Source organism: Lissotriton vulgaris, chromosome 5 (assembly GCF_964263255.1).
Source record: "Lissotriton vulgaris chromosome 5, aLisVul1.2, whole genome shotgun sequence".
NCBI lineage: Eukaryota > Metazoa > Chordata > Amphibia > Caudata > Salamandridae > Lissotriton > Lissotriton vulgaris.
In genome coordinates this window covers 1,129,042,830-1,129,060,727 of record NC_141693.1, presented here as the reverse complement: position 1 = coordinate 1,129,060,727, position 17,898 = coordinate 1,129,042,830, and the positions used below count along the sequence as shown (strand labels likewise).

The following is a 17,898-nucleotide window of genomic DNA, read 5'->3' as shown; positions in this document are numbered from 1 at the left end:
AGACAGGGAAAAATCAATACAAAATAGATACATATTTGGATCTTGGTACAGGTTGTCTACTACCCAAAACCGACAAAGACAAACTTGCAGAAACTCCACAATGTCTCGAAATTCTCCTGTCGATAAATAGTCTCCCAACCGGAAAAGCAATGGGCCTAGACGGAATTCCAGTCGAATTCTACGTTAAATTCAACAAACAACTACAATTTGGTAATTCAGGTATTTAAGGGAGGGCGAGCACCCGAATCATGGAATCAGGCTAAAATCATAGTTTTTCCTAAAAAAAATAAAGATCCAAAGGAACTAGGGGCTTACCGCCCCATTACCCTGATAAATAACGACGCAAAAATATATTCTAAATTACTCGCTAGTCGATTGGCCCCGGTAATCCACAAAATTATTTCCGTAAAACAGCATGGATTCGTTCCCGGTAGATCTACTACTGATCACATTCAGAGGGTGATCACGCTCTTCGACATAGCGGACGTAACAGGAGACCCTATGGCACTTATCCTTTTAGATGCTGAAAAAGCCTTTGATAGGGTCTCCTGGAAATATCTATGGACCGCTATGTCGAGGAGTGGGATTGGGGAGACATTTATCAATGCTATTCGCAAGATGTACTCTAATCCAGAAGCTGTGGTCTCGATAAATGGAGAAAACACAGCCACAATTAAAGTATCAAGAGGTACAAGACAGGGGTGCCCTTGTTCACCTCTCCTATTTGCCATATTCATCGACCCTTTCATCCACAGATTGGAAATGAATACTTCAATAATGCCAATAAGGACTATCAATGGCGAAACAAAGTCTTTAGCATATGCCGATGACATTGCCATAGTTACAGCTTATCCTAAAAAATCAGTAGAGGCAATGGAACTAGAGGCAAACAAATTTGGCGAAATCTCGGGGTATAAATTAAACCAGACTAAAACTCAAATCTTAATCAACAGCAATAGCAATATTGTCGATGAAAGGGTAACGGATAAGGCAATGTATCTCGGTGTCAACCTTACCGCTAATTTAAACAATCTGGTTAAACTTAGCATGGCTCCTCTAATGAAACAAACGGAAAAATGCCTTAAAAAAATGCATAATCTACACCTTACAATCATAGGAAGGTGCAATCTAATCAAAATGGTATATCTTCCTAGATTTTTAGATTTTTTTAGAACCATTTGCTTGAATTTTGAACCACTTTTATTTAAGGAAATCGATAACATTTTTTCTCGCTTCATATGGAGCTATGAGAAAATACGAAGATCCAATAGATTCATTACCCTACCAAAAGAACGAGGAGGTTTGGCACTCCCAAACCTTAAAACCTACTGGTGGGCGACAATACTTAAGTATAGTAGCCAGCTGCTCAGGAATAATCAGGACGATCGCTTAGAAAGATCTGTTCCCAACCCTCAGGAACTTATTCTTGGCAATCAAGCAAGCGCACACTTGTGGCGACTGACTTATGACTGCCATTTCAAGAAAGTACGCTTCAAAACTTTAAAGGGTATCTACGCTGCCTGGAATGACATCCGTAAACATCTAGGGCTAGGCCGGTACTCATACTATACTACTTTTATAGGCAACAACAACCTCCCGGATATTTTTTCTGACATGTGTATGACACGGTGGACCAGACTTGGTATAATCCAAGTCGGTTCTCTTTATGAGTCAGCTGGTCTGGCCTCATTCGAGTCTCTAAAACACAAATATGGCCTAGAAAATAGGGACTTCTTCAAATATTTACAGGTCAGGGACTATATCATGAAAAAGGGGGGGGGTAGGGTAGCTCTTCAGAAAAACGAGCTAATAGAATCTATTGTTCATTGTAGCAAAGTAAAAATTGGGGCAATATACACCAAGTTAACCACTGGATTCCCGGATGATATGGACAAACACATAGATAATTGGCAGAATAAACTCAGAATCTCAATTATACCCATCCAGAACGCATTCCAGCTATCCCAATCGATACTAATGTCTTAAAAACTGCAAGCACAATTCTACAAAACTTTTTTTCTTCTATACCATACCCCCTATATGCTAGCTAAATGGAGTACAGGTAAAGGGACATTTTGTCCGAGATGCATGATACCTGAAGTAGATCTAATACATATGTTTGCTACTTGCGGGGCACTATGTACCATCAGATGTGAGATATCCACCTTTTTCTCTGAAATATTTGTAACAGAAATTGTCATTACAACACTTGAAATAATATTGGGGTTTGATAGTACGAACCACCCAGATAACATGAAGGGACTTCTATTTGTCTCCATGGCGGTGCTTCGAATCTGTCTTGCCTCTTCTTGGCTGGATAATGTCCCCCCATCTTTCCAACAATGGCAGGCCAGATTACTCTCAGCCTATAGCTTGGAAAAAGCAATATACAGCAGGAAGGGTGTCAAAAAGAAAAAGAAGGGTTTAGAAATTTGGTACCCACTTACACAATGGATCGAAGGTCTTGGATAGTAATTTAACTCCATTTGTTTATTTTTTTTTATTCATTACTTAAATGCAAATGTTTATAGTCTTGTCTTAAGGGTATAGTTACTCGTCATGTTTAGTTAGTCGACGTTAGGCGATATGATCAATAATATCGTGCAATCATGCCTGTATTTGAGTGGGTGGAGGGCGGGGGGGGGCTCCTTAATGTTTTGAAAAAATTTTGTGTAATAAAAATTGTTTAAAAAAAAATAAAATAAAGAAATAAAGCAACCAGCCATAGCTCCTCAGAGTAAAATCTGAACAAGACATAGGAGGAAAGTGACTCTACAAGTGTTTCCAACTCTTCCTGGTAGTATCACTCAACTGTTTCCACCTCTACATACAAGTTGGACTCTCATGTGGGTGTCAGGGACTGAACTAGTTGCTGCATTCCACCTTGACCAAAATCTCCAAACATTTTGTACCTTTGAGAGAGGGCCAGGTATGCAGAAAGGTCCATCCTTCTAAACAACTATGGTATTCTGACCACCTTATATGGCTTGAATTGTGCTTTCAGGCTTCTACCAGAAAATTGAATGTCTCAACCTGAGATCGACAAATACGCTGCTGGTCCCCTTAGGTCTACCTGAATGTGTGCTCTCGGGTGCCAAATTCACAGGAACATGCCATTCACATGTTTCAAGTGGGGAACCATATGAAAGAGCTTCTACATATACTTACAAGGCCCCAAATGTCTTTGAGACTTCGGACAGCTTGCAAAGGGGTGTTTCTACCTAGGCCATTCAGGACTAATTTGCCGATAAGATATGTTGTATCCAAGCTTGAATGACTCCTGCAGAGGCCAGGAAACGTATTTGACACCTCACGTAGCGTGTTCTCTTTGGACCAAAGATTGTAAATTCCCTTTACTATTGGTGGCAGTGATAAGGTTCAAAACTTGATTATTCTTACCCCTGTTTGCAAATGAAGGAGTGTACACTCATAATCGTCCTGGTTATTACAGAACTTGTTAATAACTTTTTGGCACTTAAAGATGCTTTGATGTCTTCTTTATTGAAAAATACATGATTTAGACATGCCAAGCAGGGTCATTTAAGGCTCAATGCTTAGACTTTTTTTCTGGTACAAATATTGGAAAATCCATCTTTTAGGCTACTAAAACAGCTAGGTTGTACAATAAAGAAAGATTGTTTGTTAGACCTTTTGGCCACCTTTCACACATGGAATTTCAAACTTCTGATAGCTGGTTTCAGCAGGTTAAAGGAGCTTGCCACCCCTCCCCCACTTTCGTGCATTAGTTAAATTGAATTAAATACAATTTTTAAAGTTGAATTAAAATTATCTTTCTCAAGCTTAAAATAGTTTAATTAAAAATTAAAAAATAGAAATACCCACCTAAAGTAATGGTTATTATAATGCACTAATGAATATTAAAAGGGGTGTATAGAAGGGAATACAAATAATTTAATTATATTGTATTCAAATTGTATCTTACCTTATTTCTAAAGCAAAAAAGAATGTTAAGATATTTTATAGTTAAATAGTAAATGATTTAAAAAAAATAATTTTTACATTAAATTATATGTATTTATATTTTTAACTGCTTGAAATAAATTCACTTAATATAACATTTCTTTCTCTGGAGATTTTATTTGAAGTCCTTGCCATCATTATTTTCTATGAGTGGGTGTTGCAGTTTCTAGGTTCGCCATATGGGGTGCTGGACTAACTACTATTTCTTTTTAGGCAGTACTAATTTACTCTCGTACGTTTGGATCCAACCTCTTATTTAGGGCATGGAGACATAGGGCCCCATTAGGATGGTGGGCGCATTGCCCCAACGGGCCGGCGGTAGTCACCGCCGGCCCAGCGGGGGCAATCCACCCGCCATCCCTGTAGAAAAGACCCCCGCCATATTATAATGGGTGGGGGGTCCGCGGCGGATGGAAAGAGGGTTCAATATGGTGGCGGTGTCTTTCCGACACCGCCAGCAATATTAGTATGTGCATTTTTGAATGCCTCCACGGAAAGGCATGCGGAGTCTGCTTGGGGGGCCCTATGCGGGACTCCATGGACTCTGGGGGGAGTGGGGGTGCAAATAGCCTTTCAAAGAACAACGTGCGGTGCCTGTCACGTTGTGATTTGAAAAGCCCAACATGCATTTTTAGCATTGCGGCGGTTGGTGCTTTCAGCACTGCCCACCGCAATGTTAAAAATATGGTATGCGCCCGCCAGTGTGGTGGGTTGCATCATAATGGGGTGTGCGGGACCGCCGCTAGCATTGCGGGCGGTCCCATTCCCCACTAGTTTGGCGGGCAGACAAAGTCCGCCCGCCATACTAATGTGCCCCTTAGTCTATGGATTTTAGTAATGAACACTCAAGTTTTGCGAGCAGCCCAAAGTAGTAACTTTACTCAAAAGTATAAGAGTACATTATATGTGTACATTACTCACAAATGCAAGTTACATTTGAGAATAGCCCCCTCACTGATTTTCACCATTATTGGATCTTGGTCGATCCCACTGTTATTCTCACTCATGAGGTCAGAAGTGTGAGCGATGGCTCTCTGACACTATAATCACTGAGTAGTTAGCATACATGCTGCTATTACGGCTTCATGCTTTCTTGCCTTCCACCGTTGTTGTTGGAAGAGGTATAGCAGCCCAGGTGATTGTACGTTAGTGTCATGACTTCTGTAGTTCTATCTGTGGATGCCCATAATAAGATCTTGTGCTTGACTTTCCATTGAAGTTTAACAACTGTGCAGCAAGAGGGTTAGCAGGGAACAGGCATTTTGACTATGTCGTTTTTACTCTCTGGAGACTTTGTTCAATCCCTGCCACTTAACATGCCCAAGTGCCAGTCTTGACTCTAATCTGCAAGTCCATGCATCTGGACGGTCCAGATCAGTGGAAAACAAGATTTTTACCCTTACCCCTTGTAAATCCCTGAGACCTCTAGGAAAGGAATTTCTGCAAGTTCTCAGAATCACAAGTGCAACCTGGGGGAATAAATATGTGAAAGTAACAGGAGAAAGCTGGTGGAATTATCTCCTCTGAGAGCTGATTGGTGCAGAGCACTGTGCCTCAATTTTAAAGAAGTTAAAACCTTCCTTTTCTGAGATGGAATTTGTTTATTATCTTTTCTGCTCTACCTCCTGCATGTATTCCCTTGGATCTTAACACCTTACAAATGGTGGTAGACATAACTCAGTTCAAGTCCTGCCTCTGCATTTGTACATGCTCTGTTGTCTTATTATTCCTTTTCCTCTCCCTCCGTATATACCTCCACTGCTCACCAGTAAACAGGAAACATTAAGATAATAACACACTCAAACACTGGAGATAGTATAACACTGTAATGGTGGTCTCCTTTCTCCAAAGTTCTGCCCCACCTACCATAAATCAAATCAAATCAAATATCTTTATTCAGTACTTAAAAAGATACCATTAAAGAACATGAAAATACATACATACAATATTTAAAAAGCATTTTTTTTTTTAAATGACATATTAAGAGCAATAAAAATAGGTCTAAAAAGTTGCAAAGCGAACAATAGATAATTGGGAATCTTATACAGACATTGATTCAGTCTATAAATTAATGTGAGCCGATATTCCCCTGGTGTTCCTTAATCTCATGGCCACCTTAATAAAACCTATTATACATAACAGGGTATGTGGGTCTGAGGCTTTTTGCAAAAAAAGAAGGGCTGCTTTAGCATGTCTCAGTTTTTTATTTTTCAAGATCCTTACTAAAAACTTCCGTCTAGGGACTGAGTAAAAAGGACATAATAAAACAAAGTGAAGGGTATCCTGCGGAGACCTAGTGTCGCAGCCGCAGGTACCCTTCAGCTCTACCGAGCGTGTGAAGCCTGCGGGAACAGCCAGTAAATGGTGAAGGAGATTCAATCAGAACCTAGTCATATAGAATCTTTCCTGCGCATTGTGCATCACCGCTAGGTGTGGTTCCATTCCAGGCGTTGTTTTTAGTGAACCATGGGCCACAATAGATATTTTCCCGGTTTCAGCGTGGGCCCTTCTGGCAGATGCCCAGGCAAAAAAATGTTTTTTGACCAGAGTTTTATTCAGGGTGGTCGTGGCCTCCGGCTCAAAGAACAAATTCTTGCAACCAATTCCTTCCATAGTGTCTTTTACATATTTGAGCCACTGGATCTGTCCCCCTCTGTCCCGGGTCAAGCAATCCTTAATGATCTGTCAGCTGAGGTCGGCCTCTGGATTAGTCCAGATCTTAATCCATGCCAGAATGGGTCGAACCATGATTCTGTCCTCAATATATGGCTCTCCCAATTCCATGTGTGTTATATATGAGGGGGTACTCTGAGGAACCTTTAATAATCTTTTTAAAAAATTATTTTCCTCAGCTTGTATCTGGTGCACATGATTAATTTTGCAGCCCCAAACTATTGCCCCATATGACACCTTGGAGCAAGAAACCGCTCTATATAGGTTCAATATCTGTTCCGGTGACCATCTGCCTAGCCTCCTCCCACATGCCATTATGGCACCCGTTGAGGCCACCAGTTTGACTACATGTTTTTCAGCCAAGTTTCTGAATTCCAGTTTCTCATCGAAAAGTACACCTAGATAAGAGAAGGACTTAACTCTTCCTAGTCTATGTGATCCTATGCTGTGTAAAAAGTCCTTTTTGGTTTTTATAACTGTGGACATAACGAAGGACTTATCCAGATTAGCTGAGAGATCTAGTGAATTCATAAAGTTGACGAAACCATCAATTAACTTTTGTAAACCCAGTGGAGTGCGGGCTAGCAACACTGCGTCGTCCGCATGCAAGAGGACGGGTACCGGACGCTGGCCTATTTGGGGGGAGTCCACTCCCAACTTCATAAGTTCTCGGTCCAAATTATTAATATACAATGAAAATAAGAAAGGAGCTAATATACAGCCCTGCCGGACACCGCTTGTACAAGGAAATGGCTCTGTCTTCATTCCTTCTTTGTTATAACGGACTGAAGCTGTGGTCTCCCAGTGTAATGCCTTCAATGTGTCCACTAACCCTTGATCCACCCCCAGAGAGATCATCAGGGCCCATAACTTCTGTCTGTTCACACGATCAAAGGCCGCTGAGAGATCCATGAAACCCATATGGATAGTCCTTTTGGCGGCAATGGTATATTTAGCAGTGAGGAGATACAAGTTTAAGCATTGATCTGTTGTGGATCTCCCTTCTCTGAACCCATATTGTACATCTGTTAAAATGTGGTTGTCCTCAGCCCAAATTTGCAGACGATTTAAGATCACACGTCCCAGAACCTTAGCCGTTACATCTATTAATGATATAGGACGGTAGCATTGGGGGTCATCCCGGCTGCCCTTCTTGTGAATTGGGACAATGATTGTCGAGGACCAAGAACGAGGCAGTCCAGCCACTACTGCCTCGTTCAAGACCCTAATGAGGATGGGTGCCCATAAGTCAATATTGCTCAAATAAAGGTCAGGGGGGATGCCATCAGGGCCTGGTGCTTTGCTTTTTGAGAGCCCTTGGATTGCTGATTTTACTTCTCCCAACGCAAAATCTAAGCTTACGGGTACTGCTATTTTTGCGCCTTCCTCATGCAGTACCATCCCAGTGTGATTTTACAGGCTATGATAGTGATTATGCCATTGTTCAGGGAGAATTGCATTCACAATATCCGGCCCCCTCGGATCTTTAAAACACGGGCCGTTGATGACTCTCCAAAATGCCGTAATATCACCCCTCTCAGCTGCTTCTCTTAGGTCCTCCCATGCTTGATTTTGTAAAGTTCTTTTACGCGCTTTCAGGGCTTTTTTATAGTTGGATCTGCTGCCTGCTATTTTAACTTTATCCTTGGGTTGACCAGCAAGGCATTTTTTCAGGTCTTTCAGTGCCTTGGTACAATCATGATCGAACCAGCGTGGGGTCTGAGGCAGTTTGGCTCCTGTGGAGGATTTCAATAGGGTATCCACAAGTTGGGCGATTTCTTCAAAGGCTTTGACCACAGTTTGGCTGCCCTTATTTTCATCCAGGCAAACATTTATTTGTTTTTGGCCTTTCGTTACAAGATTGAAGTAAAATGTGTCTCCATTAATCTTGGCCCATTTAAGTCTTCTCCCTTGTGCCGTTGCCTGTTCTATGGCATCGGGTACGCCCTCTGCTGTTCTAAGGTTCATGCATTTAAGAACCAATACCAACGGGTTATGGTCACTGAAGGGACTATGTACAATTTCAAAGTTTGTGATCCATTTTTTGAGTGTTGGGGACATCATAACAAAGTCTATATAGGAGTGGCAACCCCTTCCTTTGTACGTTGCATTAGGTTCCCCCGCATTGCCGATCGTTATTAGATCCATTATGAATGATAGGTTGTGCCTATTTGTGAAGTTCTCCATTTCCCTGCCCTCAGTGGTATGAGCAAAATGTGGTCCTTTTTTCTCCGGGCAGCGTGACCAGTCCATATTTATTGGTCTTAATTTTTCACACAGGTGGCAGGTAACCCTTTCGATGCTGATGACGAGCTCAGCTCGTCATCACCCACGGGTGTCATGTGCTGATGACGAGCTGAGCTCGTCATGGAAACAGCAAAATGGCATTTTCCAGCACAGGGGGGGAAAATTACCAGCAGTCATGTGGTTAAAGTCTCCCGCTAAGATGGTGTATGGGGACCCTGTGGCTTTATTAGCTGATGACATGATTTTAAAACGGTCGTCCAGTTCTTTCATGATGTTATTTCTGCCATTTGAGCCCACCGCATTGTACCAATTTATCAATGTGATTTTTAAGCCCTTGTGGCGAAAGCCTATCGCTTGCATATTTTTTGAGTCCCAGCTTAGATTTGACCAGGACCCCTGGACGCGGAGGTCTACGTATGTTATAAGTCCGCCAATAGCTCTTCCAGATGGCGCCCTTACTGCGGGGACCGCAAAACTTTTGAACCCTTCTAGTGTGTATTGTTCCGGTTCAATAGCCCAGGTCTCCTGGAGGCAAATTATATGAAAACTGGTTATATAGTCTCTCCAATCCTGTAAGATGTATTTAGCTGCCACCCCTGCAATATTCCAGGATATGACTCTTATACCATGCTGAGTCACAAACTTGTTTGCACCAGCCCCCAGAGGATTCCTATCTAGAACCTCGCCTACTGCAACAGGGGTATCCAACTTATCTGGTGTGGTTTCTACCCATGACTCAGCTACATGCCCAATCCTTAGTGTATCATTCGGGTCAGCTGCTATAGATTCATGATTAGGTACCACAACGGAACTGCCTGTCTCTGCTAAGGGGGTAAGTGGCAACCACCCTGATCGTCAGGGATCTTTCTCTAGACTGCCCCTAATAGGCTGAAGTGAGCACATTTTATTCCACTAAAGTCAGTCGACATTATCCAAGGCACAGAACCTGTACCAGTGTGCATGCATAGCGACTGAAGGATCGTAGATAGGGAATACCTGCCAGGGAGTCTGCCAGTTATCTGCTCTATTTAGCTGCACAGGGTGCAGAGCCCTATTCTCCTGACCCCTGTTTGGATATGTGGGTCTCTGTGTGTGTGGGGGGGGGGGGTAGGGGATAAAAATAGGATAAGTGTAGGGGGTGTATGTCAGTTAGTGGTCCCAACGTTGGGGAGTTACATATATGGGTTACTACAGAGGTGTCCCTGAAGTTTATTGCAATAACATCACCAGCAATGGTTTTTACTCCATTTCCTATCCATTGCCCCCTTCTTACAGACAATATTTCCCCAGAGACGTGTAATGGTAATGGCCAATACTGCCAATCAGAGAGTGCTATGCTCTGCCCTCAAAAGTTCTCTGACTACCCAGCAGGAATCTATACGCGAATCCACTGGTGTGGCAGAAACACCAAAAGCACACATGAGTGCTGAGTGAGTGCCATTATTTTCACCTGCTCAGCCCTGTTTTTCTGAAACAGATTCTGAAAATAGTTCTAGCCAGTACAATAAAACTACCAATAAACACCAATGTGCAGAGAGAGTTTTCTTCCTGCTCTTTCGGCTCATGGTTTGTTTTCCCAGCCCGGAACCACCATGCAAACCAGGTGAGGGTTCCCTTATCCTAACCCTATAGATTGTGACCCAACTGTCCAGTGGTGGACAGACCTCTGGGGCTTCCGATGGCCGAGCTAGCCAGTGTCCCATCATCGGAAAACCTGCAGTTCTCCCACAGGGGTACCGTGGGATTGAGGGGTGGGAGAGCTGCCACTTTATGATGCTAGCCCCACCATACTCTACTCTAATTCAGGCTCTTGGCCCCAGAATGTAAAACATCAAACAGTTAACAGCTTTAGCCTCAATAAACTGCTGTAAGTCTTATATCTGAAACAATTTTATGACAAATATATATCTAATTTACACATTAAAAAGCTACATTAATTCCTGCAAATCCTTGGCAATTGTTTTGCATCGACTTGCTGAAGTGGTAATGTGCGGTGACTTTAATATCACTGATCCTGAAAAGCCTTTTATTGTGTCTTCACAAGTGACAACATGTATGTGGGATAGATAAGGTTCTTGACGGTTAAACAATTTGCCAACGTAATATATGTAATTGTTAAACAAATACTTTTTCAAAAACATTTTGCCAACCCTAATTCACTTACCTTTTTCACAATAGCGTCCCCAAAAAAATGGGGTGCAGGAACAAATGACTCTGAGTCGTGGGATGCACGTCCCCCCATTCTTACATGGGTTCTCCAAGCACCGATCTAAAAGAGACAATGTGAGTCACAAGGTGAGCTGTGAGCTACTCTGTGCTAACAAATGCAAAGACAGATTTGCTACAACAAATTTTCCCTGATGAAAACAGATATATTTGAGGCACCTTCTGAGCTAGAAAAAGTTTGAGACGCCCTGGTTCCAGAGTCTCATGTGTACATGGACTGCCCATAATAGCGCCTAGAAAGGCTTATGAGTGACTATACTATTAAACGATAGGAAGGGGACAAAAATGAAATTGTTAACAATCTTCCTCGATAGAATAGAACACGCACATGTTACTCTGTGCGGTCTGCATCAAAGCATTGATTCCAATGTGTATTTCTGCTGCTGGAATTTCCAATAATGTCATTCTGGAAAGAGGGGATGTCGTAGCATTCTAAATCTGACCCTGCATGTTCCCTGAAAAATGGAGAATTACCCATGCCCTCTGGATGAGTCATCGACAAAGAAGAGTTGGACCAATTAGAATCCTATATCATAGATTTTAATTATGTGTCTTTTCTCATGTCAAACGGTACCTCGGTCCCCAGCATAAACCACAAATGGAGCTCTTTTGTGAAATGGAGAACTCAAAGGAAACATTAGTAGAAGGAGCGAAGGACTCTTGGCTCAAAGTGTCACGTAGTTTTATCATGTCACAAAAATAAAGGGGAGGGGTGGACGGATAAATTACTATTGTCTAAGGTTAGTTAAACTCCAGCCACTGACCCATTTTCACATGCTGAAATGAACAGGAGGATTCTCTTCAACGGCTTATGTTAATCATCATCCCCGATTTTTTAACGCAGGTGACTTTTTGAAGAGAAAAATGTAATGAAATATCTTTAACTAGCTGCACTTCAAAAAGTTTCTCTTTATTGTTAACTTCAAAAGGCTACTGAGAGAAAATGAAGGAGTACCCGCTTGCTGTGTTGGGTATATATGTATATTTGTCACGTTTTCACAATTTGGCAATGATTCAGTGCTGACCACAGCATGCACATGTCTACCAGTGGAGACACTTTGGTATTGAGACAGTGATCCTAATGACGCATTATCCAAGATATGCACATATGTCGAATTTAAACCTATATTTTTTTTTACAGAGTTTTATATAGCGCGGACTTGACCCGAATCGGGTACCAGAGCACTTTGCATAGCACCAGTTGCATTACATGAGGACACATTCATTTTTGTTAGGCACGGGGAGATTAAGTGATTTGCCCAGGATCACAGGATGTTCAGCGTCATTGCTGAGACTCGAACCCAGTTCCCCAGATTCTAGGTCGTCCGCCCTAGACGTTAGGCCAACTCCTCTCCCCCTATTGTTTTCTCCTATTGTTTACTGTCCTTTCCAGGTTTGGATGACCATTTTTAGGTCTTGCCTAGCGATGCAGCGCATGCGCTGATCGCTTGTGAGATCTATTGTCGTCGATTTCGCTTCGGAAGCTCTACCCATGCTTCTGATTGGTGTGGCTCCAAAATGTGAGGTTTTCATTGGAAGGGAGGCATGTTTTGTTCCCTTCCTGTCTCCTGCTCACGTGCCTGCCCGGACAGGAGATGTGCACGTGTAAGGTGTGCGTGCATGGAGCGCTTCCACTTTAATGGGATAGTATTTTCCCCAGTCCCACGGGTGTCTCTTTTCATCACAGCATTCACATAGCGTGCATTCACTTGCACACGCTCCCACTTTTTTTTGCATTCTTTTTTCCCCAGTCCCGCGGGCATCTCTTTTCATCACATTGCGCGCATGACGCACTTTCACTTTCACGTGCGGCATTGGTATGTATACACAGATGCTTTAGCACGTGTTTTGTCACTGTACAAGCTGGCGCACTTTCACTTGTATTTGTATTATTTATTTATTTTATTGAGGTGCGGCTTCCTCCTGTTTTTGTTGCGCTGTGTGTGACATGCGCACCACCGTGTCTACGAGGAAGCTGGATTGCCGTAAGAAGCCCTCCGATCCCCTTGCACGGTAGAGTAACTGTTTTCTTTTGCACAATGTTTATTAAACTGTCTAACAATTGTCCTGTTACTATACCCTTGGTGCGCGCGCGGTTAACCTTAGACTGCAATTGTACCTTTGGCTTCCTCCTGTTCGTTTTCGTTGCGCTGTGTGCGACATGCGCACCATCCTCCCACCATGCACCCACTCTTAACCCCTTCCTCCCTTTTGCTTCTCGGAGCCCCCTCCCCCGCCCCCCCGTGAGCACACAGGGAGTGTGTTCTTTTCATTACACAGCAGTTTAGAGCAAGCATTTTCAATTTATATTTAAAGAGCCTCACATCGAGTCTCTCTTCCAGAGCCCATCCCTTCCACCCCTCACATCATTCACATGCCATACATTAAACAAGGTAAATTTTAGCTGCTATTTGCTCAGCCCGTGTTTTAGTAATAATTGCTTTTGCTCTGTTTTTTGTTCTTGTTTTATTTTCAACGCTTTCAGTTTTGTTTTCCTTTAACAATGGCAGTGGTTTCCGCCACTCCACTAGCGGGAGGCCTGGGTTTTTAAGTTTGAAGAGCGAGTAAGAGAAATGGGTTGAATGTTATAGTGGGAGCTATGGCTTTTGGGAAATGGTGTAATGGTCAGAGCCACTTTGGTTCCACTAGCAGGTCACGCACAACGCTGCACAACTCCTATAGTGTTTTATAAAAGTCTACACTGCATTGCAGGTCTTCGATCAACACTGGTGACTTCAGTGGGCACATCGAGTGAGCGGTGCACAGAAGCGTGCACAGAACGTGCTCACACCTGCACTGTTGTAAATGAAGAGAAGAGGGATTTATTATCGCCTCTTATATCGTGATGAAAAATCCTGCCAAGCGTCTTCTCTGCTGTGATCTCTCGCTCACTCTTCCCCTATCTCTCTCTCTCCTTTACATTCTTCCTCCCCTGTCCTTCCCCTGTAATGACCAATCATTTCGCCGCATCTCTTGTTCTGCTCTGATGGCTGAGACGGAGCTCAGAAGCTCTCCATTCTCAGTTTTGGTCCATGATTAATCTCAGCCACTGATAACTCTTCTGGGCCGCAATGCAGCCCATCCATTTTTTGGTGTCGTGCCTTTACAAACTGGGTAAAACATAAGCAAATCAACCCCAGTCCCTATGGAATAGGGAGAGTCCAGTCCGAAATGCCAGGCTCGTCCCTTCTGACCCGTTTTGCTTAGTTGTTGGGCCTTACCAATGAGTTCCAGCGCGTGCCCTAGGCTCTCTGAGGTAAGTGACCCATATCTGGCTTTACCAGCTGCACTTAGGACGTTTCACTTAAAAAACAGATGGGTAGAAATGCTTGAATTTAAGTAAGCCACATTTCAGTACATCGTATTCTCTATCTGAACTTTAGCTCAATAAATTCCATATCGTAAAAATATTTTCTTAACTGAAAAAAAACCTGTATTTCCAGGCTGTTTCCGGGTTTACCAGTTCCCTACCGATAGGAGCAGTTGTTTATGGTGAAAGGTATACAGTGTTTGCCTTTGCATGCTCTTAACAGGACTTTATCGACGTAAAGCTCAGTGATTTAAGTGCTGAGCTTTTCAGCTAACCTGCAAGTAAAAGTTCATGTATGGAAAAGATCCATTCCGCCATTAATCCGAGGTTGGTAAAATATGAACTGTTGAGTTGGGTGATACTGACACCTGTTATTTCACAGCACTAACAAACTGGTGAAGAAAGCAAGCCATGAGCATCAATCCAGTACTCGATGCTGGTAGTATTCTTAACATATCAAATTAAAAACAACCTCCTCCTCTGCTTTCCAGCAAGTTCATGGGGTATAGAATTCTCTAAGGCACATATAGGGTATCTGTGTAAACATGAAACTACATAAAAAAACAGTAACCTTTGGGATTCTAATGAACATGTTCCTAAGCCATAGATCTAACCTTTGTTTAGGAGTAAGACTGTACAATTAATAATAGTCAATCGGCCTAAAATATTGTTACAGAAAAGGCAAGACTCAAGCAAGTGTAAGATATATCATTTTCAACCCAAAAACAGACTAACATGTCCACTGCTCAAATTAATTTCATATTTCACCAGACTAATTCACAACTAAGCCTTTTTTGGTTCTGAAGTAGCGTGCTGCTCACCTAAAAGAGCTTAGACACCTCATCAGGAATAGCAAGAACTTTATAAATGCTTTGTATTTATAGTCCTTGCTTACGAGAAGCAAGACTGGCAGTAAAATAGGAGCAGTTACTACCAGCCTGACTTCTTGCAAGCAATGAATATAAGTAACAAGTGTGTGTTTAAGCACTAATTGTAGCCTTTCAAAACACATAAATAAAATGCATTGCCATTTACAATGGCATTAGCTCAAACCCTGGAAAATGCGAGACCTATTGCATTACAAATGCTTGTTATCTTTGAACCAGGTATTTTCTTTTATGGGGAATACCTTTACTACATATCACAGTATAGGTGTGGGGTAGGTTCACTACCTCCTGTGTTTGGTCCTGAAGAAGCACTATGGATATTTTTTAGACCATAGGGTGCGGAACATGTTGACCTGACTACACTACACCAACATGCTTGAAGCTACTCGAGTACATCACGCCCCCACAGTAGCCCCAACCTCTTTATTTATGGCTGTTTGGTGCTTTTGATTAACAGTAGAAATACTTTATTTGTAGAAATTAGCTTTAGATAGGTACTTGAGACCCAGTTTTGTATTAGACTAGAACTAGGCATGGATCATATCCAGGATAAACTGAGACTGGCTCCATTAACATATTGGCTCAAGACTTGGTTAAATCCTGAATTATCGCTAAACCATATGATCATGAGGGATGTGATGAGTTTGGAACACAGTCACACAATACCATGGCTGGCGTATTTGCACAAATCTTTTAATGAACTAGGACGCTCAGATTTATTCACCTCTCCCTCGTGTATCACAAAGCAGGATGTGAGTTCCATAAAAAAACAGTTTATGTCTAGGGCATACATGTTGCGACAAGAAGTGGAATTATCAAAACCATCTGTCCAAATGCATTACTTGTCACTCCAGTCACTTGCAATTGAGCCTTAATTATGTTTTGTCACAAATCCTTTCCACAGATTTGTGTTAACAAGATTTAGATTTAACATTATTCATTTTTATTTGGGCAATTTTAACACCTGGATGAAACCTGAGTTAGCACCCCCTTGCACCTGCGACAATTTTTCTGTTCAAGACAGTTTACATCTTGTTATGTTTTGTGATTTCTTCTCCGCGCAAAGGAAAAAATACCTGCTACCAGTCCTAAGAGAAGCGGGCTTCTCCCAGGTGAGACCAGCCATGCTATATTTAAAATCACTGGGCAACATCTGTATTACTTTCGCCATGGCCAATTTCCTTGTGGCAGCAACCAGAGCCAGAAGGAGCATGAATTTGGAAAACTGATGTACACAACGTGTTTTTTAAATATTTTAATGTACCCATTTTGCCAAATTAACTTGTTTACAAATGAAACTGTTTAATTCTTTTTTAAACTGTAAATAATACTGTTTTTTTGTACTTTGTATGATTTTATCAAATCGAATAAAGTTAATTTGACTGACTGACTGTATTAGACCGAGTCAGGTTTTGAGCCTGTGAAAGTCAAGTGCCAATGCAATTTTGAAGTAGAGTTGTGTTGTTGATGAATGTTGATGCAGTTGTTTGTGCACTAGGTAAAAACAGCTTTGACGTAGTACTATAAGGGAGAAGAGACCATTGCTTGGGAACTCACAGGATAATTGTTTCAGAATTGTTTTTTCATCTTAATGTTCAGATCTGGGTAAATTAATGGCAATTGGCAAGGCAATAGGTGCACGATTGTGGCCCATGCCAGAAAAACCCAAGTATATTTCAGTACTTGGATCAATGATTGGTGGTCAGCTTGGTGACGGCAAAGAGATCCCTACTTAGAGTTAATATCAAATGTACAGGAGGAAACACAAAAGTAGATGGTGAGTATTGAGATTTATTTGCAATTATTTAGCAACACATTTTTCAATAATTGAGACCAGTCATCAAAGATTAAAGACATATAAGCAATTGTTAAAGCTGTTCAGCCTGCTTTTTGAGTAGAACTACGGAGTACAGATTGATAAGAACCTTATAAAAACATATATATATATACCAATTCAGTATACACAACAAAAATGATAAAACAGGCAAACAATCAATAAATACAGATATCATCATATAAAAATCACAAGACCCTTTAAAAATGGCTTGTGGTGTTTGACACTGAGTTTCTGCCCAGATTCAAAATAGCAGCGATTTTCTACCTTTTAGGGCAAGTTTTTAAAAATGAGCTAAAATTGAGACAAACCTCTGTGGAATTGAGTGATAATAAAAACATTAATGCATGCCTGCATCCTCTGATATCCCTTCCTCTAGGCATTGTAATAAAAAATTAAAACATGTACTTGTACATGAGAGTGAAATTTACAGAAAAACATAAAGTGAAGCAGACTCATTGCAGGGGTAAACAAGGATGGAACTGGGGTCATCTTGACATGGGGGAACATAAATGTGATCTTTATTTGTTTTAAGTTTTTCAAGAAGAAAACAAACAGTTTTTACTGTCAAATCGTGATCAAATAACATAGTAGCTATCATCCTATACACATATGGAGATTTCAATTATCATGTAAAGCATCCAATTATTCATAATCAAGCTACCATTCACGAAAACATAATAAAAATAAAAATTGCAAAATAACAAGAACAGCGGAGCCATCCTGTAGAACATATTATA

At 41.6% G+C, this 17,898-nt stretch overlaps 1 protein-coding gene across 1 annotated transcript in view; it reads right to left on the bottom strand.

Annotated features, from left to right (window-relative positions):
• The window catches only part of HABP2 (hyaluronan binding protein 2), a 335,748-nt gene that overhangs the window by 241,221 nt on the left and 76,629 nt on the right, over positions 1 to 17,898 (bottom strand). Inside the window, exon 3 of the mRNA XM_086922842.1 lies at positions 11,066 to 11,170. Coding sequence (XP_086778968.1) covers positions 11,066 to 11,170 — 105 coding nt within the window. The remainder of the gene's footprint in view (positions 1 to 11,065; positions 11,171 to 17,898) is intronic.